This window comes from Mirounga leonina, unplaced genomic scaffold (genome assembly GCF_011800145.1).
Source record: "Mirounga leonina isolate KUSES-001 unplaced genomic scaffold, KU_Mleo_1.0 Mir_94, whole genome shotgun sequence".
Lineage (NCBI taxonomy): Eukaryota > Metazoa > Chordata > Mammalia > Carnivora > Phocidae > Mirounga > Mirounga leonina.
This window is the reverse complement of record NW_023270855.1, coordinates 41,877,130-41,900,741: the sequence shown is the minus strand read 5'-3', so window position 1 is coordinate 41,900,741 and position 23,612 is coordinate 41,877,130. Positions and strand designations below refer to the sequence as shown.

At 52.9% G+C, this 23,612-nt stretch overlaps 1 protein-coding gene across 6 annotated transcripts in view; it reads right to left on the bottom strand.

Annotated features, from left to right (window-relative positions):
* The window catches only part of PFKFB4 (6-phosphofructo-2-kinase/fructose-2,6-biphosphatase 4), a 34,724-nt gene that overhangs the window by 2,425 nt on the left and 8,687 nt on the right, over positions 1-23,612 (bottom strand). For all 6 annotated transcript variants that reach the window (XM_034996663.1, XM_034996662.1, XM_034996660.1 and 3 more), the window contains exons 2-13: positions 23,286-23,402; positions 23,044-23,140; positions 17,917-17,983; positions 15,444-15,518; positions 15,028-15,084; positions 14,178-14,299; positions 11,990-12,197; positions 11,217-11,363; positions 4,527-4,631; positions 2,827-2,956; positions 2,658-2,720; positions 1,579-1,643 (exon numbers count right to left, since the gene is read on the bottom strand). In XM_034996663.1, coding sequence (XP_034852554.1) covers positions 1,579-1,643; positions 2,658-2,720; positions 2,827-2,956; positions 4,527-4,631; positions 11,217-11,363; positions 11,990-12,197; positions 14,178-14,299; positions 15,028-15,084; positions 15,444-15,518; positions 17,917-17,983; positions 23,044-23,140; positions 23,286-23,402 — 1,253 coding nt within the window. The remainder of the gene's footprint in view (positions 1-1,578; positions 1,644-2,657; positions 2,721-2,826; positions 2,957-4,526; positions 4,632-11,216; positions 11,364-11,989; positions 12,198-14,177; positions 14,300-15,027; positions 15,085-15,443; positions 15,519-17,916; positions 17,984-23,043; positions 23,141-23,285; positions 23,403-23,612) is intronic.

Here is a 23,612-nt window from a genome sequence, read left to right as displayed (position 1 = left end):
CTGGACCTCTCGAAGCCCTCAGCTACAGAGAGGCCTCGCCAAGCCACAGAGCCCAGCTCCTTCCATGGCCTGCTGGGCTCAGGCCTGAGGGATAAGGGGGCCTGACACTTTCCTCAGCTCCACGAGACGGTCCTTTGAGCCCCCCAATCCTGGTGGCCCATCTTCTTGATTGTGGGCCCTCACAACCATCACCTACTGAAGCAGGTCACCTGGGGCTGCAGCCCTGTGTGACGTGATGTGCCCAGACCCACAGGCAAGAAGACACGGCCCCCAGGGGCCCACCTCTGGGTTCACTGAACCAGCCACTGCAATGGGAGGGGCAGGTGCAGCTCTGGGGGATGGGGCAGGCTTCCTGAGGGCCCCTTTCCCATCTCAGTTTGCTCCCAAGAATGGGCTAGGGCCCGGGGATCCTGCCACCTGAAAGGGAACCAGCTGGGAACCGGTGGCCAGCAGAAGTTGGCATCTCGGAAGCCAGCATGCAGAGGTGGGCAAGGGGGCTGCCAGCTACCCCGTGGCCATGCTGGCTCCTGCCCTGCAGATGCGGGGGTCAGCCCCCAGTGCCGGCCGGGTCCAGGGGCTTCTCTTACCATCACCCTGTCAGTCAGTGCTGGGGCCCAGTGCCTCCTGGACTTCCCTCAGCACAAAGGGTGCCCGTTAGGACATGCATTCCCCAGTGACCTATGGGGGCCAGACGGGGCCTGGAGCAGAGTCTCGGGACAAACAGGGAAGAGGCCTGCATGGTGGATGGTCCCAGGGAGGGGGCAGCCACCTTAAGAACGTCCACACATCTCTGCTGGTGGGGACCAAGACCACAGGGCTGCAAGTGTGCAGCCCAAGCTGTGCACCTTTGACGGGGACCCAGAGCCCACCATGCTCCCTTTTAGGTGGCAGCAGCCACAACTGAGACTCCAGGAGCCTTCTTGGTACAGCAGACTCTGGGAATGGGGTCCAGAGGGGCCGATCTAGCCCTTGGTCTCAGTGGAAGAGAGACCTCCCATGGACATAGAAAGGGGTTCTGGGCAATACTTTGAGGAGCTTCTATCTTAAACAAGGCACTGGGGGAACACAGGGTCGTGAACTGCTCTTCTGCAGGACCATCTCTGTCCAGTGCCAACACCCTCTCTGCACCTGCATGGCCCTTTCCCCAACAAAGCGCACACCGTTTTAATTTTTAAAGTTGCTCAAGTTGGAAAGGATGCTCGTGAGGCCTGAACTTGTAGGGGATCACAGAAGAATCTGCATCCGTCCCCTTGCGGGCCTCTTGCTTCTTTCCAGCTGGGACCCCCTTTCCCCCTGGCCCAGACCTCTGTGATCGGGCTGCTGGGAAGCCACCACACCCAGGCTCAGGCACTTCCTACCCTGGTGGCCCAGCTCCAGGGGCCTCCCCACTCCCAGGGCAGCACCCTCGGGAAGGCCCAGCCCAGAGCCATGACCTCGCCCTGATGATAAGACAGCAGGTTTGGTAGAGAACTCAAGTCCTCTCTGGCAGGCACCCCAACTGGCCCTGGGTCTGGAAGATGCTGCATCTGGATACCCCCAGGAATAGGCTCGCCACCCCAGCAGTAACCCCATTGCTACCTGAGGCCTGTCCCGGTGTGTGTTCACAGCCATCACGTTCAGGAATATGGACTCCACTTTACAACCTGCCAAAGGGAGGATGTAAATTCATTTCCCCTCCTGGAGCCATAGAGGGTAGAAGCTTCTCTCGGGTGGAAGCCCGGGGTATTGCAGAACAGGGCAGCCATTCTTAGCCTCATCCGGGTCCTCCCACATTGGGCTGCTTTGGGGAGCATGGGAGGAAGGACGAGGAACCCCACAGGCCCATGCTTATCAAGTGCCACCGCGCAGCCTTGGGGAGAAGCCCAGACACCCGGGAGGGCTCCACTGAGGAGACGAGCCGTGCAGCAGCCTGAGCACGGCGTGGAATCGTTCCATGAGCCTTCGGGGCCCCCGCACCACTCACACCCCAAGCACGCCACAAACACAAGGCCAAATCCACATCATGCCAGGGGCTCAATGCATGGGGACAAGGGGATGAGCACACAGGGGAACAACATCAGCTGTCACTGGGCTTTCCCGTCGTTCTCCCAAGGACACGACCACCTGAGGGGTGCCTCATAGCCTGTGCTGAAGGTGAGGAGCTGAGACTCAGGAGCTTAGGAGGTGGCCTGAGGTCCCTGCGGGCACAATGCAAGGCAGAGTTGGGACTCAAACGACTCTGCACTCAAAATACCCTGAATATGTTAAGGCCCAGGTCCTGGGGGCCGTGGGGCTTTGTGGGGGTCTCTGACAAAACAGTAGAAAAGCCCCTCATGCAGGTGGGTGATGGTTAAGGATCACTGGAAAGGCTCGTGTGGCCACAGAAATTAAAACAAAACAAAACAAAAAAGTAAATTGGGAGGGGCTCCTAGCTGGCTCAGTCTGTGGAGCGTGTGACTCTTGATCTCGGCGTTGTGAGTTCAAGCCCCAAGTTGGGTGTAGACCTTACTTAGAAAAGAACAAAAAAAAAAAAAAAGGAAATTGGGAAAGGCAGTGGGTGGGGGGCAGAGGAGGAATGAGCCCCTAATGGGAGTTTCAAGGGATCTGCAGAAACATCGTGGAGTCCCATGGAAAGCCAGAGTCTGGCAACCAGGTGAGTGTGCAGGAAGCTTCCTTACCATAAGCCACAGGGGTCAGTTTCAGGACGGTATGCAGCGGACACTTGAGGTAGGGCAGCTGTTCTGTGGACACAGATGGGCAGGGCTGGCACACCAGGGACACCCACAGAACAGTCCCTCTGTCCCTGTCACATACACACATCCCACCTCCCCGGGGGCCGGCCCGCACCTGCCGCCTTATCAAGGAAGTAGGCCAGAAGGCAGCGCATCACAGCCTGGTGGCAGATGACCAGCACATTCTCTTGTCTCTCCAGCTCCATGATGACAGGCTCGAGGCGCTGGACCAGGTCCTCATAGGACTGCAAGGACAAGCGGGAAGGGTCCCTCAGGCCCTGCTCCAGGGGTAGTGATGGAGATGTTCTGGGTAGCAGGCTACCTCCTCACTCCTAGGACCCTCATCATTCTGGGAGGTTGTGGCTAGATATCCTCCAGCCTGGCACCTCGGGGGCACCGGGGGTGGGCAGCTCAGGGCTAGGGCCTGCCTCTGTAGGACAGTGAGATGTCCAGCTCGAGATGGAAGCTGGGAGGGGAGAAGAACTGGAAATCTGGGAAAGAGATCGCATCCTCTACCCCAGGGCCAGGTCCCAGGAGGACGAGAGGACAGGGCTGGGCCTCAGGCTTCCATCCTAAGGGGCCATCTCCATGCCCACCCCTAGGGCCCTTGGCGGAACCCTCTGCTGCTGGAATTCACACACTGGCAAACTGAGGACTGGGAGGAGAGACACTGTGCCCTTCCAGCCCATAGCAGATGGAACGCACCGAAAGAACCGTGGGGGTGGGAGGAGCAAAGACCCCCAAAACTTCCTGGGGCTTGACCCATCGATATGCCTGAGGGCCCAGGAACAATGATCCTCATGGTCAGCCTGCCCTGTGCCTCCCCTGGGTGCCATGAGGTAGCTGATGAGGGAGCCCTTGGACCAAGTGTGGGCCCTGAGGTTTAGAGACTTCTCCATCAGGAGACCAAGCCCTCTTTGCACACAATGAGCGGGACTTCAAAACACTTGCCTCAAGCTGGAGCCGGAAGTGCTCCCTGGGACCGAAGTCCTGTAGTTCCGGGGGAAGCCTAGCTCAGTTATTTTGGTAACTGTAATTTCCCTACCAATTTCCCTCCGCTGTATTCTCCAGTCTGAAGAGGGAACAGCTTGGCTTCTTTTTACTGTTATCTGGGTTAGTTTTAAATCTGAGTTCTCCCTCACAGTACGACGTGGGGAATAATTAATGCTCCCCAGAGCTGTACTTTTCCTGAAGATAGTCTAGCAGAGGGGCCAAGAGGCTGGCACCCGGGGTTGGGGGTGGGGGGTAGCCTCTGCATGAGTCCCTATATGGGTGTACATATGTGTGTATCTGTCAGGGTATCTTTATTTGGCCACTGCCCCAGGCCACCTCCCGGAAGTGGGAGGTACCCAAGTCAAAGGTGACCTACTTCTGACCTGGGGCCTGGGCTGAGGCAGGACCCAGCCTGAGGGAAGGTGTCCGAGCACATGGCTTCCTGTGGCTATGACTCAACTGGGGAAGGTCTCCCTAGGTCTGTATTCAGGACTCTGTGTCTGGAGCCATGCGGAGGACATGATCCCTGTGATACCCCGGGGAAGGGGAAAGGCAAAGATGGGGAACATCAGGGAGCAGGGATCCAATGAGTCTCAGAGTTGGGAATCCCGTGCAGCAATGTCTACCCACCGCCCGAGTGGGGGGTGGGGACTGCGGCCTGGGCATCACGGCTGGGAAGTGGCAGAGATGAAACACACACCCAGCCTGGCCAAGCTCTGAGGTCAGGCCCCACTGGCTGTCCATGCAGCCTCCAGAGTCCCCCAGGGGTCCTGGGGCAGAGCGCAGGTGGCAGCTGGGGCTAAGCCCCCAAATCCCACCTACCTCCCCCTTGGGGTACCGATACCGGTACTTGTCCTGGTCCCGTAGGGCAAATTCCAGTGGATAATGATCCTGAATTTCTTCGTAGGTCATCTCCTCACAGACGCCCTAGGGAGACATGGCGGTCGTCACATCTCCCATGCCAGGCCTGGGGGTCAGCCCTGTGTCGGGGGAGGGGGGCGGGGAGGGCAGGCAGAGGGGACCAGGTTTACAGGGCATTTCCAGGGCCATAGGGGCCCTCCCAGCCTGGAGCTTAGAACCCCGCTGGGAAGAGCAGGCCCATGGGGACGCTGAGCAAGGAGGCAGCCCCTTGTTTGTACAGAGCTACCAGAACAGTCTTTTTCCATCCATCCATTACCCATCCATCCAGTGTATGCCCTAAAAATAAACAAAGGAATGTTAACTATGTGTCTTTCCTTGTGTCTTTTGTTTTCTGTGCTGTAGAAATACGTATTCTGAGTTATAGACTATTGTACAAGCTATAAAGCAAGAATTCACTTGTGTTCTTCAAGACACCCACGCACTCACACGTGGCGTGGATTACCTTCTATAAATGCTATTTTTTAAAAAATCCAGCAGAGAAGAACACTGGTTGACAACATGTAAGTGTGGTTTAAGGGCCCTGAGAGGGAAAGAAGCCATAAAATGTCCTAATAAAAAGTTGCTGATCTCTGCCTTTGTTCTAAGTTGTTTTCTAGACAAAGCCTTGGGGCAAAGTTGTCTATTAAGAAGGAAAGACCAAGAGGAAAACTTTCAGCTGTAAACGTCTGTATGGAAAAAAAAAAAAAGAAAGATCTCAAATCAATAATCTGATCTCCCACTTAAGATACTGGAAAAAGAAGAGCAAGCTAAATGCAAAGCAAGCAGAAGGAAGGAAGTAATAAAGATCAGAGCAGAAATAAATGTAATAGAAAACAGAAGACAGAGAAAAGCAATGGAAGCAGAAGTTGGTTCCTTGATAAGATTCACAGAATTCACAAACCTTTTGCTAGACTGACAAGAGGCCTCCCATCGAGCAGGGAGCCTAATGTGGGGCTCGATCCCAGGACCCTGAGATCATGACCTGAGCCGAAGGCAGACGCTCAATGACTGAGCCACCCAGGTGCCCCAGAAGCCTGCTTCTCCCTCTCCCACTCCCCCTGCTTGTGTTCCCTCTCTCACCGTGTATCTCTGTCAAATAAATAAAATCTTTAAAAAAAAAAGAGAGAAAAAAATCACTATGATTAGGCATGGCAGAGGAACATTACTATCAAGCTTCCAAGAGAAGAGACTCTAAGGGACTACTGTGAACAACTCTGTGTCAACAAATGAGATAACTTATGTGAAATAAGAAAATTCTAAGAAAGACAAACCATCTTTGTTGAGTCAGATGTGTCCCTGCTGAAAGATACGCTCGAGTCCTAATGCGTGGTACCTGTTAGTGTGACCTTATTTAGAAATAGGGCTTTGGGGCGCCTGGGTGGCTCAGTTAGTTAAGCGACTGCCTTCGGCTCAGGTCATGATCCTAGAGTCCCGGGATCGAGTCCCACATCAGGCTCCCTGCTCAGCAGGGGGTCTGCTTCTCCCTCTGACCCTCTTCCCTCTCGTGCTCTCTGTCTCTCATTCTCTCTCTCAAATAAATAAACAAAATCTTAAAAAAAAAAAAAAGATACTTTAAAAAAAAAAAAAGAAATAGGGCTTTGGGGCACCTGGGTGGCTCAGTCAGTTGAGTGTTCGACTCTTGATTTTGGCTCAGGTCATGATCTCAGGGTTGCGAGATGGAGCCCCACGTTGGGCTCTGCGCTCAGCGCAGAGTCTGCTTGAGATTCTGTGTCTCCTTCTCCCTCTGCCCCTCCCCCCAGCTCATGCGTGCTCTCTCGCTCTCTTTCTAAAATAAATAAAATATATTTTTTTAAAGATTTTATTTATTTATTTGACAGAGAGCAAGAGAGCACAAGCAGGGGGAGCGGCAGAGGGAGAGGGAGAAGCAAACTCCCCTCTGAACAGGGAACCTGACGCTGGACTCGATCCCAGGACCCTGGGATCATGACCCGAGCTGAAGGCAGATGCTTAACCAACTGAGTCACCCAGGTGCCCCTAAAATAAATAAAATCTTTAAAAAAAAAAAAAAATAGAGTTTTTGCAGATGTAACCAAGTAGATGAGGTCACCAAGTGTGGGCCCCAGTCCACTGACTGATGTCCTTTCAAGACGACCATGAGAAGACACAGAGAGACACACACAGGGAAGAAGGCCACGTGAGGACAGAGATTGAGGTGAGGCAGCTGTAAATTAAAGAATGCCAAGGATTGTTGGCAATCACCAGATACTTGGTAAAAATATGGGCATTGACAGTGATTCTGCTAAAGACTCAGAAGGAAGTGAAGCAGAGTAGAGAGAGCTTCTATCATCTTAGAAATACATATAACCTCATGAGCATAATGCTGCTAGAAATAAGAATATTGGGGGCGCCTGGGTGGCTCAGTCAATTAAGCAGCCAACTCTTGATTTCGGCTCAGGTCATGATGTCAGGGTCCTGGGATCGAGCCCCATACTGGGCTCCGCACTCAGCAGGGATTCTGCTTGAGATTCTCTCTCTTCCTCTCCCTCTGCCCCACTGCCCTCGTTCACGCTCTTTCTCTCTCTCTCTCAAATAAATAAATAAATCTTAAAAAAAAAAAAAAGAAATATGAATGTGAAAGGTGCTTCTGGTGAGGCCTCAGAAGGAAATGGAAATGGTATTTATTGGACACTAAAGAAAAGGTGATCTTTGTTAGAAAGTGGTCAAGAACTTGCTGAATGACATTCTACTGTTGGTTGGCTATTAAAGAAAAAACGGCAGATAATAACAAGAGTTGGTAAGGATGTGGGGAAATCGGACCTCTCATGCGCTGCTGGTGGGACTGTACAAAGCTGCGGTCTGGCAGTTTTTCACAAGGTTGAACACAGAGTTTACTGTATGATCCAGCAATTCCACTCCTCCGTACATACCCAAGAGAAAGGACAACATGTCCATACAAAAAGCTGCACATGAATGTTCGCAGCAACATTATTCCTAAGAGCCCCCAAATGCAAACCCCCCAAAAGCCCATCAACGGATGACTGGATACGTCGTATGTGGTATATTATTATTATTATTATTATTATTATTATTATTATTATTTTTATTTTTAAAGATTTTATTTATTTATTTGAGACAGAGAGAATGAGAGAGAGAGAGAGCACATGAGAGGGGGGAGGGTCAGAGGGAGAAGCAGGCTCCCCGCTGAGCAGGGAGCCTGATGCGGGACTCGATCCAGGGACTCCAGGATCATGACCTGAGCCGAAGGCAGTCGCTCAACCAACTGAGCCACCCAGGCGCCCCGTATGTGGTATATTATTATTATTATATTGCCCAATAGGATGTGGGGCAATATAAAGGAATGAAACTTGGACACTTGCTTGAACCTTGAAAACATGCTAAGTGAAAGAAAAAACCACATGCTAAGTCACAAAAAAGCACATAGTGTATGATTCCATTTATATGGAATATCCCCACTGGGCCAGTCCACGGAGACACAAAATAGATTAGCCGTAGCCTTGGGACGGTGGGGGGGGAGGGGTTGGAAGGAAATGGAGGGACGGTGTCAGGGTTGCTTTTTGGAGTAATGACATGTTCTGAGATTAATTGCAGCGGTGGTTGCACAACTCTGTGACTATACTAAGAACCACTGAATTGTACGCGTTAGGTAGGTGAACCGTATGGTATGTGAATTATTTCTCAATAAAGCTGGTATTTTTTTTTTAAAAGAACAAATAAGGCCGTGAACTGTGGGCTGAACTAAGAAAAAAAAAAATCCCAGTGTTGAAATAGAAGGTTAGCCCAAGGCTGCTTACCAGAACCCAGGAAAAGAAGAAAGATAAACATAGAAAGATGATGAATAGATCACAGATATTAGAACAGTTTCCAAACTGGAAAGATAAAGAAGAGAATCCACCAGCATCTAGGAAAATAATCAAATTAACTACAAAGGAAAAACAAAAACTGGGGTGGCCTAAGGCTTCTGTGCGAAGCCCGATGTTAGAGCCACATCCAATACCTGCAGGGCAGGCCCTGGCACCCAAGCGGGCTCAGGGAGAGCGAGGAAGGGTGGCTGCAGGCCTCCCACGACTCCCAGCAGCCACAACTGCTGGAAGCCTACAAGATGCTCAAAGGAACTACGAGAGGGGTCACAAAGAGTACTTACCCTTTTCAAAAGCTCACCAATTCTCCCCCAGACTGCCTCCTTCCACTCAGTCCATATTTACTGAGCACCCACCATGTGGGGCACAAGGTAGACACAGTTCCTACCCTCACGTGACCCAGAACCCTTCCCAGGGGACAGAAACCTGGAATGGTCCTGGACACTCGTCTTCTTCTCAGTTATCACTTCTATCCCTTCCCCACATGTGGGTCCCCGGCACCTGGTCCAGTGCCCACCCCAGGGCGGGCTGGCATAAATACGTGAATAAATGAGTAAACGGCCCACAAATCAGTCCACTCGTCTCTCTTACACTGCTGCCACTCACGTTCCAGATGTCATCCATCAGCTTACCAGGCCACCGTGAGAACCTCTCACTGGTCTCCCTTCTCCAGCCTGCCCCTCTACCTCGCCCCAGCAAAACCATTCTCTACATGCCAGCTGGGGTGACCTTTCTACAAGTCAAATCTGATCTCATTACCAGCTTGCACTTCAGGCACTGGTAGCCTAGCTTGCTTCAGAACAACCCTCCAGGGAGAGCAACTAGAAAAGCCAGACAGAAAAAAAAAAATTTTAAACCTGCTTGATATTATCATAGAGCTACAAGGCGGAGAGGCCATGAGGGGCCAGGGTCTTGGAGAAAAGGGAAGCCCAAAGAGGGGAACCTGATACACAGCATCATTTCTCCTTTTGGGGTTTTGTTGCTTTGAAAGTGGCAGTTAAAAGAATGAGAAGCTGGGGGTGGGGGAGATGGGTGAAGGTGGTCAAAGGGTACAAAATTCCAACGATAAGATAAGTAAGTCTCGGGGCTCCTGGGTGGCTCAGTCAGTTAAGCATCTGCCTTCGGCTCAGGTCATGATCCCAGGGGCCTGGGATCAAGTCCCACATCGCGCTCCCTGCTTGGCGGGAAGTCTGCCTCTCCCTCTGCCTGCCACTCCCCCTGCTTGTGCCCTCTCTCTCTCCTGCCACTCCCCCTGCTTGTGCCCTCTCTCTCCTGCCACTCCCCCTGCTTGTGCCCTCTCTCTCTCTCACACACAAATAAATAAAAATCTTAAATTATATATACATTAAAAAAAGATAAGTCTTGGGGATATAACGTACATCATGGTGACTACAATTAACAATACTCTGTCGTATATTTGAAAGTTGCTGAGGGACATCTAGGTGGCTCAGTCGGTTAAGCATCTGCCTTCGGCTCAGATCATGATCCCAGGTCCGCATCAAGCTCCAGCATCGAGTCCCGCAATAGGCTCCCTGCTCAGTGGGGAGTCTGCTTCTCCCTCTTCCCCTCCCCCCTGCTCCTGCTCTCTCTCTCTCTCTCTCTCTCTCTCTCTCTCGCTCACTGGCTCTCTTTCACTCTCTCTCAAATAAATAAATAAAATCTTTAAAAAAAAGAAAGTTGCTGAGAGATTAGATCTTAAAAGTTCTCCTCACACACACAAAAATGTGTAACTACGGCAGGTGACAAATGTTAACTTGTTTTAGTCATCATTTCATAATATATAGGTATACCAAATCATCATGTTGTGCACCTAAAACTAACACAGTGTTACATGCTGAGTATATCTCAATAAAACAGGGTGGGGTGGGGAGGAGGAGAAGCCAAGCAAGAAGTAGGGACTGAGTGGACAGAAGCCAGGCAGAACTGGCCACTGTCTTGGGCTGAGGGGCCAAAAACAGAAGCTTGGGTCCACAAGGTTTTCCGTCAGAACCTGACAAGCCACATTCTCAGAGAAGGAGGAAGACCTGAACATTGACCTCTGCAAAGATAAAATGCAGCTTTGCAATTGCTCTGTCCCTGAGTAGACCAAGGTAACCTACCCCAACTGGTTGCCCAAAGTAAAAGTTAATCCTCTGGAGAGAGAGAACATTCACCCGAGCCTGAATTATCTCTAGCACTGTTCATCCAAAATGTCCGGCTCCCAATCAAAAATTGGGAGTGTATCCAAAATACATAAAGAACTCCTAAAAATCACCAAGAAAAAGGCAGACAATCCAATCGGGGGAGAAAAAGAACAAAAGACCTCACAGAAGATATCCAAATGGCCAAGAAACAGAGTAAAAAGCTGCCATAATTAAAACAGTGTGATACTGTAAATCATACTTAATATAAAAGTAGGTGAAATAAATCAACAGGGAAAAGATAGATGGGTGGTTATAAGTAGTGAGTTAACCGGGGAGAAATCAGTTTTAAGGCTTATGTTGGAATGCCAAAAGAAATTCTGGTTGGTGGAGATAGTTAAATTCAAAAGAAGGGAAGGAAGGAAAGACGCGGGGGTGTGGGAATCCAATCCCTAAAAAACTGAAGAAAAGTGAAGAAGAGAGCTGCCCCGGGTTCTCAGCACAGTCGCGCTGGCTGAGCTCAGCGGGGGCCCAGGAGCACCAGGCAGGGGAGGGCAGGGATTGGGAGCACTGATCAGCAGAGGGCGGGGACTGGGAGCACTAAGCAGCAGAGGGCAGGGGCACTGGGAGGACAGCAAAGGGCAGGTGATTACCGCATCGATCTCGTTGAGGACCTTCCACTGCTCATAAGGCACACCCAGGGCCTCGGCTGTCTGGATGGTCCTCTTCATCTGGCTCGTCCAGACCTTCAGGTCCTTGATGTTCTGATCACGGATGAACTGGGCCAGACTCCTGGCAAACTGAAATGCATCAGAAGCAAGTTCAGACCCACAGATCCAAGGCGGCCCTCAAAGGACCATGAAGCCACAGGGCACAATGGCGTCATGCCCACCCAGCCTCAGAACACAGAGAACTGACCTCTTGAGAACACCCACACCCTCAAGTGCTATCCTTATGCATTCTCTCCAGACCCTCCGTGCAGTTCCAGTTGTGGATCATTATGTCCCCTGCCGTGGCCCACCTCCCGACCATGTGTCCTGGACCATGTGACCTCCCTACAGAGGCCTGAGTATCTCCCCCGGACTGTGGTGCAGCCATCAGCTGCATTGCAGGGACTTGGGTCATTCCCATAATGGCATGCCTCTCCAGGGAAAGGGGCTCAGCTGGTGACAGCTCACATGGAAGCCAGAGATCCAAGCGTGGTGCTTGGTGACTTTCCCTACATGACAGGAACATTCCAGACTGAATGAAGGTCATCCACCTTGATTACACATGAGCTGTAAGAGCTGGAGTCAGGTCCATTGGACACATGCATACATGTACTCAGCTGCCCAGAAGTACCAATGCACAGCTCCCCTCACCACCCCCGAGCACGCCAGCGCACGTGCGTGCACGCACACATACACACACACACACACACACTGACCTCCCTGCCCCGGGGGGACAGTCCCGGGTCCCCGCCAATCCGGCCCTTGAGATTGAGCTCACTTTCCCCGTGCCGGCAGAGGTAGATCGAGCGGGGGGTCACGTGGATGTTCATGAGGTAATACACGATGCGGCTCTGGATGTGATCAGCCACCCGGTTCACCACATAGCTCTGTCCCACGTCCATGATCTTGATGTAGGACAGATCCCTTTCCAGAGAGAAGGTTGAGAGAGAGAGGTGTGAGTGCGACTGGGCCCCCAAGGGCTCATCCTGCCACCATCGGAAGTGGCCACAGAGCTGTGCATTTCGGACCACTGGGCTTGAGATCACAACACATGGACAGGCAGCTGGTGTGCAAGTGACAGAGGTGAGGACGGAGCAACACAACACGTGGGACAGCCAGACAGACCCTGTGAGAGGTGCTCAACACTTGTCGTGTTTCCAAAAGGTGACATCCAAAGGGTCAGTCATATACATTGTGACTTCCACTGCTGCTCTGTGGCCCCCGGACCCCGCGTGCCTACCTCTGAGCTCTCAACGCACAGTCTGTAAGGTGAATAAGAGATGGTTTTTCCCAGGACTGACCTGGGGGCAGCTGGCAAACGCTCCTCGCCTCCGCTCCCCTTGCCAGCCACCCCTGGACCTGCCTTTCCTTCCCCCAATAAGCCCCGCCCCTGTACCCCAGCTCAGCCACTTCCCTTGCTCGCTCGGGCTGTGGAGCAGGGCGGTTGGGAGAACACACTCTGTCTGCTCTGTCTGCTGGGTGCTGGGGAGGCAGCAGGAGTAAAGGCGGGGTTTCTCAGGCATCGTGCTCTGGGCTGGAGCAGGGAGGCCCCCTGAAGGTTCTCATCTGAGTTCTCACTGTCTGGCCGAGGGCCTGGGTTTAGGTTTAGGGTTGTTACGTGGACACCAATAAAAACAGTAGCAACGTTAACTGAGGAATCAAACAGGAGCTGTTCCAGTTAAGCCTCTCTCGTGCGCTCACATCACAGAACCATGAGAACCACTGTGCTGGGGTGACTGGAGAAACACGAAAAACCACCGGGGCCCAGGCAGTGGGTGCTGACTGGCTGGGGCTGGCCACAGAGCCCGGCCAAGGAGACTCAGCCAGAGGAGGAGTTCCTACTGGAGTTCCAGTAGGAACTATTCTGTAAAGACCCCCAGAAATCATTCCTCTTACAGGTGCTTGTTCCCCTTGGTTTGTACGCATTAGATGTTCTCATGTGATTATACAGGACCCTACGCCCAAGTTTATATTCCAGACTTTCACTTAATGCTACATAACTCACCCTGTCCCCTGTGTCTTGGCTATGATCTGTGACCATGCAATACTTTACCACGGGGCCACAGTGTTACTTACTTAACCACTGCCCCCACTTATGCTGTTATACAGAAGTTGGCAAACTATAGCCAAAAAGTCAAATTCGGCCCGCAGCCTGTTGTTGTAAATAAAGTTTTATTGGAACGCAGTCATGCCCATTTATTGACATATTGTCTATGTTTCCTTTGCACCACAATGGCAGAGTTAAATAGCTCAACAGAGACTGTATGCCCCCCAAAATATTTGCTACCTGACCCTTCACAGATAAAGTTTGCTACTGTAAGAGCCTCAGCTGATGCCCCTTGTGGGCCTAAAGCCCCCTCCCCACCCAACACTCCTGCTGTGTCTGCCATTCCAGAAGGAGGCAGTGGGGCTTATCAGCACGAGCCACTGTCAGCTGTAAGCAGGATCTGGGCACTCCGTCCCCCCGTCTCAAAACACAGACTGCGCACTTAAAGAACGCGTAATGTTCGCAAATGCCTTGCGGGAAGACTCTCCACAGAGAAATTAGGCTTGATTTCATAAGGGAATAGCAGAAAATTCTGTTCTTTCTTCCTTTCTTCCTCCCTCTCTCCCTCCCTCCCTCCCTCCCTTCCATGCTAGTAAGCTCTATGCAATGCAGGGTCATTGAGTCACATGGAATAACAGAAAACTCTGACTTGCAGAGCCCCAGATAAGGTAATAGGGGTTCTGCAAGTCACCTCTGGCTCACAATTTCTGCCCAAAGGAAAGAAACAAGGCCAGACCATCTCTGCCTGTGGGGGTGGCCACTCAGCCACCACCCCGGCGAGTCACAAGGAGGCAGTTGAGCAGGACCCCCACCACCCACCCATCATAGCTGCAGGACATGGTGCTCTCCTCACTCACCTGTCCAGGTCCTCATCCAGCGACTCGTACGAATTCTCATAGCACTCAATGCGCCGCATGAAATCTTCCGTGGCCTCATCACTACCGTGGTTCACATAGTCAGGGCTGCCCAGTTTCACTTGCTGCCGGACCAGGCACAGAGCAAGGACACATCAGGCTTGGAGGCCAGGCAGGGCTAGAGACCAAGGAGGATGCTGGGCAGGGGGCGAGGGGAGGCTGAGCCAGAGGCCAGGACAAGGCTAGGAGCATGAGGCTGGCAGCCGATCCCTGGAGACTGGTTCCGTTAGAAGGAGTCCAGCAGTTCCCTGGTCTTAGTTCCCACACCAGTGCCAACAGAGTATTACTGGGCGGCCTAAGATAGGAGTCCTCATCTTTGTGGCACAGGGGGATGTGAGGCCAGAGGGGCAAAGGGCCCGGAAGCCCCTTCCCAGCTGAACCATCTCCCCCAACCCAGATGTTCATTCCTTGGATAAACAGGGGGCAGGGGAGAGAGGTCAAATCTCTTTCGCTTTCAAAATATAAACATCACTTCCTACCCCCACCCCCAACCTCCAGAGGCTGAAGCTCCTCTCTCACTGTCCAGGGAATGATGAGGGGGAAAGGGAGGGGAAGGTAAGAGGAGGGAGCAAGAGTGAATGCCCCCCAGCTACACGGCCCTCCACACAAGTGGTGCTCAGGAGTCTCCGATCACCTGACCTGGTGTTGCACTGCCTTCCCTCCCCGCCCCCAATGTTCAAGAAGCTCAAATCGAGGCCAGCCTAGGCACTGGCCCAAACCCGGAGACAGACCTCACTGTCACATGCCACCTCAGCTGTATTATTGCCCCCACAAGGTCAGAGACACCACTCACCACAATGTTAGCGGCTATGACCTCAGGATCCACACAGATGGACTCCACAAAAAAGGTCTTCGGCAAGGACAAGGGCCGGCAGGAGGGAAGGAATCATAGACACATTCAGGGTCCTGGGCCTGGCTCCATGGAGCTCCCACCTCCCTGATGGCCAGGTTGACCCCAGGCCCTTCTTCTGGGGGTGGGGACAGGGTCGAGAAGCCCCCAACCAAACTAGGTGCCACCCTATCCAGGACCCTCCCATGAGATGCCCACCTCCCCGAAAAGAAAACCCCAGACAGAGAGGAAATAGCAACTCCTGTATCCCACATCCACTCTGGAGCCCACCTGCCTGACACCCACGCACATCAGGAGGCTGTGAGGGGGGTCCACACGTGCCACAGCCCGACCGAGGAAGTGAACCAAAGATGCCTCACCTTGTAGCCATTCTGTTCCCCAAAATTAAAGATGGTCGCCCTCCGCTCTCGGGTGGTATTCGTTGCATCAAAGACCTAGGACCAAACCAGGGTTCACTCGGACTCTGGCCCTGGAGCAGCGGGGAGGCCAGCCGACAGCAGCTGCACAGGGACCAGATTTCTCATGGGGACCAGCTGGTGCCCAGGCCACCCGCCTGGCCGGTCTCCTTTAGACCTGCGAGGCCCGGGCCGGGCCCCTCCTTCCTTGAGGAACACACCTCAAGGAAGCTGGGAGGAATGGGTGCCTGTGTTCCCAGCAGGTACTCAGTCTGTGCTTGGCCAACAGGACTTCCTGTAAAACCAGTTAAACATGGAGTGCAGAACCCCTGTTTACTTCCACTCCATCCCGAGACTCCATGAAGATGGGAAAAGAAGAATAGAGAGAACGGAAGAGGAGATGTCAACTCGGAGAGACGGAGCAAACCAAACATAAGCCCCCAGCCAGCACGGCACACCCACCTGTGCAGAACGGGGAGCATCAGGAATGGGACCCAGTTGTCTCAGAGAAAAGGAACAAGGGTGCAGAGGAAAAGGGGGGACTGCCTGGCGGTGCAACTAAGAGCAGGTGGAGCCCCAGGCCCTCTCCCTGCCTCATCTGGCCAGGCTGACTCGTCTGGGGCTCCTCATGAACCACCTGGGGCCTGTCCATGTGCCCTCAGGGGTGACCCACTCACCCGCATGTCTAAAAGCAACTTTTAGAGCACCACTTTTTTAAAAGGGCATCCAACCAGGGCTCATGGGCTGCTTCAGCAAAACCCCAAATGTGAAAAACAGACTACATAAAAAAGAATAAAGGAACTTTGAGAAAATGAAGACAGGGCAGAGAACAGAAAGATATGTCAAAAAAAAAAAAATGTTATCTAAAGAGAGATACAAAATACTGTAGTAACCCTGAAACAGAAACAGAGTTCTAAAAAACTGGAACATTCAGCGATCAGAAATTTAGAATTTAGAAATTAAAATATGATCACAGAAATTCTTTAAAAATTCAACCGAATGCTTGTACGATAATGTTGAGATAGTCTCCCTGAAAATAGAACACAAGTGACAGAGATAGGCAATCAGGAGGGGAAAAAAAGATATAATTAGGGCTCAAGCCCAGCATGAAACCCCCAGGAGTTCTAGAAAAAGCAGCTCAGAAAAATGGGAGTGGAGCAGAGAATCAATTGTCAGAAACTGGTGGGGGTGGCTTATCAAAGTAATAACAGATGACAGGTTCCCTGACCTGTTAGAAAAGAGTTTCTCATTGGAGACGGCCACCCCAGGACCCACCATGGCGAAGACCCACCACAAGGCCCTAAAGTTCTCCCCGGAGAAAACGGCATGAGCAGCCCCAGTTCCCTCCAAGAGATGAAACTTTTGGGAAGACCGGCAAATCAGAATGCCATCCGACTTTTCCCACAGCTACTCTAGAAGCCATACTACAACAGAGCGATGTTGTGGAAATTCTAAAGGAAAAATACTTCCCACCTAAACCCAACCATCAAATATGAGGATCAAAAAAGACAGTTCCAGAGGGGCGCCTGGGTGGCTCAGTTGGTTAAGCAACTGCCTTCGGCTCGGGTCATGATCCTGGAGTCCCGGGATCGAGTCCCGCATCGGGCTCCCTGCTCGGCGGGGAGTCTGCTTCTCCCTCTGACCCTCCTCCCTCTCATGCTCTCTGTCTCTCATTCTCTCTCTCGCAAATAAATAAAAAATTAAAAAAAAAAAAAAAAAAAAGTTCCAGACACACAAGATCTCATGCGAGGTGATTCCCAAGTACCTTCCTCAGGAAGCTCCTGGAGCATGTGCTCCCACTAAACAAGTCAGTAAACCAAGGAAAAAGAAGACATGGGGTCTGACAGCAAGGCTTCAACTGGGGAGTCAGGAGGAGGGAACTCCAGAGACCCAGAAGGTGACTGATCCAGATGGGGCTGGGGGATTATGAGCTGCAGGAAGCACGCCTCCAAGAGGAAAAAGGAAGGAAAAAGCAGCTCCTGTGTTTGACTGCATGGGGGGGGGGGGCCTTTCCCATAGACACCCTTACTCAACCTTGTCCCACGCATCCATCTGACAGGAGGGGCCAACACGTCGTTGGAATTCCATTACCCAGGATTCAGCGGGTTCCTGGAACAGCCACTACATGTGAGGCGGGATTCTCCCCAGCCCAGGAGAAATCACATTGGCTAAAGACTTAGGTAACAGATACCACATGTGGTGACTGACAATGTGAGCGCTCAGAAGGAAGTCCTACTGGGTCAAATGCAACCACAAGCCCAGAGGGAAATACCCAGCCCACATCCAGCCTCTGGCTTCCTCCTATATACTGGCTGTGGACTTCCTCCCAAGGCTCTGCACACCCTCCCTTCCCTGCCAGACACCTGATGAGCAAAGGGCTAGATGTAGCTAGGCTCCCACATGCCACTCCCAGAAGTCGCAGGGATGTCTCACTCACCGCCACGTGGCCCCCCTCCTCACTGAGAAACCGCCGGACATCACGGAGGGCAGCCAGGGCACATTGCCTTCAGAAGAGAAAACACAGGGTCAGCCCTGCTCCCCACCCTGGCCCTCCAGGAGGGCCACAGATCGGAGACACATCCTACCCCAGACCGGAGAGGGCCCAGTCCCTGGGGTCCCTTCTCTTCTCAAGGGCTCTCTTTCCTTGAGGTCATTTTAGGGCTGTGTGCTAACTCTGCTCTAAGTGGAAGGCTATGTGCTCCTGGCCACTGGGGATTTTTTTTTTTTAAGATTTTGTCAGAGAGAGAGAGCGAGCGTGCGCACTGGCAGGGGGAACGGCAGGCAGAGGGAGAAGCAGACTCCCCGCCGAGCAAGGAGCCTGATGCGGGGCTCGATCCCAGGACCCTGGGATCACGACCTGAGCTGAAGGCAGACGCTTAACCGACTGAGCCACCCAGGTGCCCCTGGGAATATTTTTTAAAATACCACTTTTCTGCACTTTCTCTTCTCATCTCATTGTATACAAATCCAGGCTGCCATTTTGCCATATTCATGATTTCTAATTGTCATGCATTTCCCATAATTATCGAAATAAGCACTTTTATTATTTATTTATTTATTTAGGATTTTATTTATTCACTTGAGAGAGAGAGACAGCATAAGCGGAGGGGAGGGGCAGAAGGAAATGGAGAAGCAGACAGAAGCTGAGCAGGGAGCCCGATGCAGGACTCGATCCCAGGACCCTGAGATCATGACCTGAGCCGAAGGCAGACACTTAACCGACTGAGCCACCCAGGCGCCCCAAAATAAGCACTTTTAAAACCAGATGTTTCCTTGTGTGTGAGTGTTGGGGGCTGGTGGCAGGGAGAGAAAAGACACTGTTGAGGCCCCCAGGGCGACATTACACTTAATATTCCATTTGCTTTCCTGGAAAGAGAACCTGTGAAACTATCCCTTCTGGAGGAGGGTGCTGTGCCTCTGTCTCTTGCACCCATGTCCACAGACCCTCCAGAAGGTGGAAACTTCCCCATGACTGACCACTGACTATAATGCCTTCAGAATATCTCAGCCTTTTGGTTTATTGCTGCAAAATGGGCTGCTATATCTAAGGATCTTACTCATTGTATCCCTTTCTCCTCTAAGGTCTGGAGACAAATAGATCACTCTGGTCTTTCATCTATTACCTGCACTTTTTTTTTTTTTAAGACTTTATTTATTTATTTATTTGACAGAGAGAAACACAGCGAGAGAGGGAACACAAGCAGGGGGACTGGGAGAGGGAGAAGCAGGCCTCCCGTAGAGCAGAGAGCCCGATGCGGGGCTCGATCCCAGGACCCTGGGATCATGACCTGAGCCGAAGGCAGACGCTGAATGACTGAGCCACCCAGGTGGCCCTTACCTGCACTTTCTTGATGCAAGAGTAAAGTTAGATCTTCTTCCATTTGTTTGATCTTCGGATTTGGTGTGTAAACCCCAGCGCGTCCAAGGGCAAGGCTGCCGGGCCTTCCACTGGCCGGGCCACCGCACCCAAGCATGGAGGCGCAGGCCAGGCAAAGCAGGGGGCGGCCAACTGGGGTCAGGAGCAAATCGGTGGCAGAGCTGGGTCTGCGTCCCTGGAAGGAGCTCTGCTCCTATGCCTCTTTGTGACCTTTCTGCGCCCCGGTGGGTCTTTCGGTTAAAACTTTAAAGAGCTTTCCTCTGCCCCAAACCCCTGAATTCCGAGAGTCCGGGGAACTGGCACGGCCGGAGCCATGTCTGGCCAGCCGCACGAGCGCTCCACGTCCTGGGTTAAGACCAGTGGGTTGCTCCAGCTGAGGCAGCACTGGCTAAGAGGGATCTCAGGGCTCCAGCGGAGACGTGGGATGAGCAGCCCGGGAGCCCGAGCGTTTGGGGGTGTGGGTGTGAAGCGGGGGCAGGTGTGTGGGACTGAGCCCTTCACCTGTGCAGACCGGTGCTAACTCCAGTTGGACCGTGTCAGAACTGGCCTGAATGGAACTGTTAGCCGCACGTGCATGTGCCCACGGGCCGGCCTGTGGGCTTGTGTGCGGTAGGAGACCGAGCGTGCAAGCATGAATGCGCCTGATGGCGTATGTGTACATGTGACCTGCACGTGCGCACATGACCCCGCATGCCCTTTCCTGGACCTTCCACTGTGCCCGGTGTCAGGGACAGACACCAACGCTGTGTAGCTCCAGGGACCTCAACAATGTGTGGTCACCCAGGGCTCTGGGAAACTTAGCCTTCTCTTCTCAGGCTTCCCATTTTATTATTATCATTTTTTTAAGATTTTATTTATTTAGGGGCGCCTGGGTGGCTCAGTTGGTTGAGCGACTGCCTTCGGCTCAGGTCATGATCCCAGGGTCCTGGGATCGAGTCCCACATCGGGCTCCCGGCTCGGCAGGAGGCCTGCTTCTCCCTCTCCCACTCCCCCTGCTTGTGTTCCTGCTCTCGCTGTCTCTGTCTCTGTCAAATAAATAAATAAAATCTTTAAAAAAAAAAAAAAGATTTTACTTATTTATTTGAGACAGAGAGAATGAGAGACAGCATGAGAGGGAGGAAGGTCAGAGGGAGAAGCAGACTCCCTGCCGAACAGGAAGCCCGATGCGGGACTCGATCCCGGGACTCCAGGATCATGACCTGCGCCGAAGGCAGTCGCTTAACCAACTGAGCCACCCAGGCGCCCTGGCTTGTCTTTTTTTTTAAAGATTTCATTTATGTATTTGTGAGAGAGAGAGCACACGCTGGGGAGGGGCAGAGAGAGAGGGAGAAGCAGACTCCTCGCTGAGCAGGGAGCCTCATGCGGAACTCGATCCCGGGACTCCAGGACCATGACCTGAGCCGAAGGCAGTCGCTTAACCAACTGAGCCACCCAGGCGCCCAGTCTTCCCATTTTAAAAAGTCTGATCCTTCTATGTTGTCAATTACCTGTGGGACCTTTTGGGCTGGTCATTGGGAAATGGTCCTGAAGCCCAGGGGCCAGAGCCAGCCTTTAGGTTCAGGAGGGAGGGTTTCGGGCGCCTGGGTGGCTCAGTCGTTAAGCGTCTGCCTTCAGCTCAGGTCATGATCCCAGGGTCCTGGGATCGAGCCCCGCATCGGGCTCCCTGCTCGGCAGGAAGCCTGCTTCTCCCTCATCCGCTCCCCCTGCTTGTGTTCCTGCTCTCGCTCTCTCTCTCTCTGTGAAATAAATAAATAAAATCTTAAAAAAAAAAAAAAAAGGGAGGGAGGGTTTCTAGGAATAGCCAGAGGGCGTGCCTGCAGACAGGCCCCCATAAACCTGCCCCCAGCTTCTCCTGCTGGGGCCCTGTTCCAGCTGGGCCACCCTGGACTAGCTCCCCAACCTCTCCAAGTCGGGGTTTCCCCATCTGAGTTAATCTCAATACTCCTACCTTCGACGGGAGGCCTGAGCAGATTTACTGGTGGGCCCTGGGAGGGCCAGCTCCCTTATTCGTCCCACAAACACTTTGGGTTCAGACAGGCCTGGCTTCAAATTCAAACCGTGCGTGATCCTACGCAGCTGTTACCATCACTTCCAGACCTTGGCTCCGCATCTGGGGGAGTGAGGTGATACCACCGGCCGCACGCAGGGGAGAGAAATAAGCTGGTCGGTGCCCACAGCTTGAGACTGTTACAGAATTTGCACGGGATACAGCCTCTGACCTACTAACCGGGTAACACTAGAAAGATGGACACAACGGTTTTTAGTGGTATGGGCTTAGGTTCAAGTCTGGGCTCTAGGAAGGAACTTGTTGTCTTGCGTGAGACTCCTGAACCTCAGTTTCCTCACCCGTAAAATGGGGAGGAGGAGTGACAACGGGCAGCATGCACCCAACACACAGCAGGAGTTCAAATATCAGTCCCCTCCCTTTTGTCTGGGTCACCAGAGGGTCCAGCCTCCAGTTTTACCCACAATTCGGCCACAGGCCTGAACATCAGACTCCCCTGCCCTTCCTTGGTGCTGGGGCAGCCTGGCTGAGAGCCCACGCTGGGGAAGGGCCAAGCCCCACAGTGGGGAGCTCTTGCCCCCTGGTGGCCAGAGACGGAGCAGACAGCCTAGTATCCAGGCCTGGGCAACAACCCAGGAGCTTCTGGCCTGGATGGAGCTCCACTTGATTTGGGGAGGTCACTAGAGCTGGGCCAACCTCTGCTAAACGCCCTACCACAGTGGCTGGACGCAGAGCAAGGGCAAGGAAGCTTCTTGATCCCTCAGCTGATACCTGCCCAAAAGAGCACAGATCCTCAGACCACCAGTTGTTCTTGGTTCAAGTCTGAATGGGGCAGGGAGGGCAAGAGGTAGGGTATCATATGCAAATTCATGAATGAGAACAGGAGGGTGAAGTCTGAGCTACATGAAAGCAAAGCCAAGGCCTGTCCTACCTGTGCCAAGAACATGCCAAGCACATGCCAAACATCCTCCAAATTTATCCGGGGGCAAGGAAAGGAAGGGTGCGGTTCTGGGTCCAATCCTTCTAGCTTTGTGAGAAGGTGCCAGGAGGTAGTCCCTCTCCCACTCTGCCCCATCCCAGAGGCCTGTGTCCCTGCACCCACTGGGCTCCCCTCCTTACCAGAGGCCATGCCCATGGAGGGCCTGGGGTAAGCAAGTGAGAGGTCTCTTCAGCGGCCCATGACCTGCCCTGGCTAGGTCTCCTCCATCTCTCTGAAGCCCCATCTTCCCCTCCCATAGGATGTCCTTATTAAGGGTTCATGAATCCCAGGGCAGAGCCAGCCACCAAGAGGCCATACACCTGGGGTGCCTGGGTGGCTCAGTCGGTTAAGTGTCTGCCTTCGGCTCGGGTCATGATCTCAGAGTCCTGGGATCGAGCCCCAAGTCAGGCTCCTTGCTCAGCAGGGCTTCTCCTTCTCCCTCTGCCCCCTCCCACTGCTCATGCTATCTCTCTTTCTCTCTCTGTCTCAAATAAATAAATAAAATCTTTAAAAAAGGGGGGGGCCCTACACCCTCTCCCGTTGTCCCCATATCCAACACATCCCCAACCCCACCACATCCTGAGAGGTCAGGAGACCAGCCCTGTCACAGGCAAAGCAAGGCCAGGGCTCAGGAGCAGCTGGGCACCTGGGCTCCAGGGTCTTCTCTGTAAACACACATAATCACACACATACACATACTCACTTCCTGATTTTTAGGCCCTCTTCGTTGTCTGGAAGGAAGAACTCGAAAGACTTGTATGTCTTGACCATGTCCCGGCGATACTGGCCTACGTTGAATTCTGGGGGAAAGAAAGGCTCAGCTTTCACACAGCATCAGCCCTCCCCAGTTCTTGACCTTGACCCACCCCAGGCCAGCCTTCTCTCTTCCCCTCCCCTCCCCCACAAAGCCCCAAGGCCCCCTTGGAATCTGAGGCCAAGTCTCACCGCGAGTGGGCACGCCAATCCAGTTCAGGTAGCGAGTCAGCTTCTTAGAGATGTAGGTCTTGCCCCTAGCAGGCAGGCCTACCATGACAATGAGCGTTGGGCAGTTGGTCATGCAAACTGAAAGGCAAGGAGGCCATGTCAGATAAGGGCTGGGACGCCTTCCAGTGTGCCCCCCCTCTGCTCCCCGCACAGGGTATCAGACGGGCCTTCCAGGCCTCCTGGCCTCAGACCCTGGTCTCGAGCCACCACCAGCATAACTTCGCTGCCCAGGCTTGTCCGAGCTCCAGCAGCTGCGGATGATCTCATCAGCCCCTTATCCTGATGGGT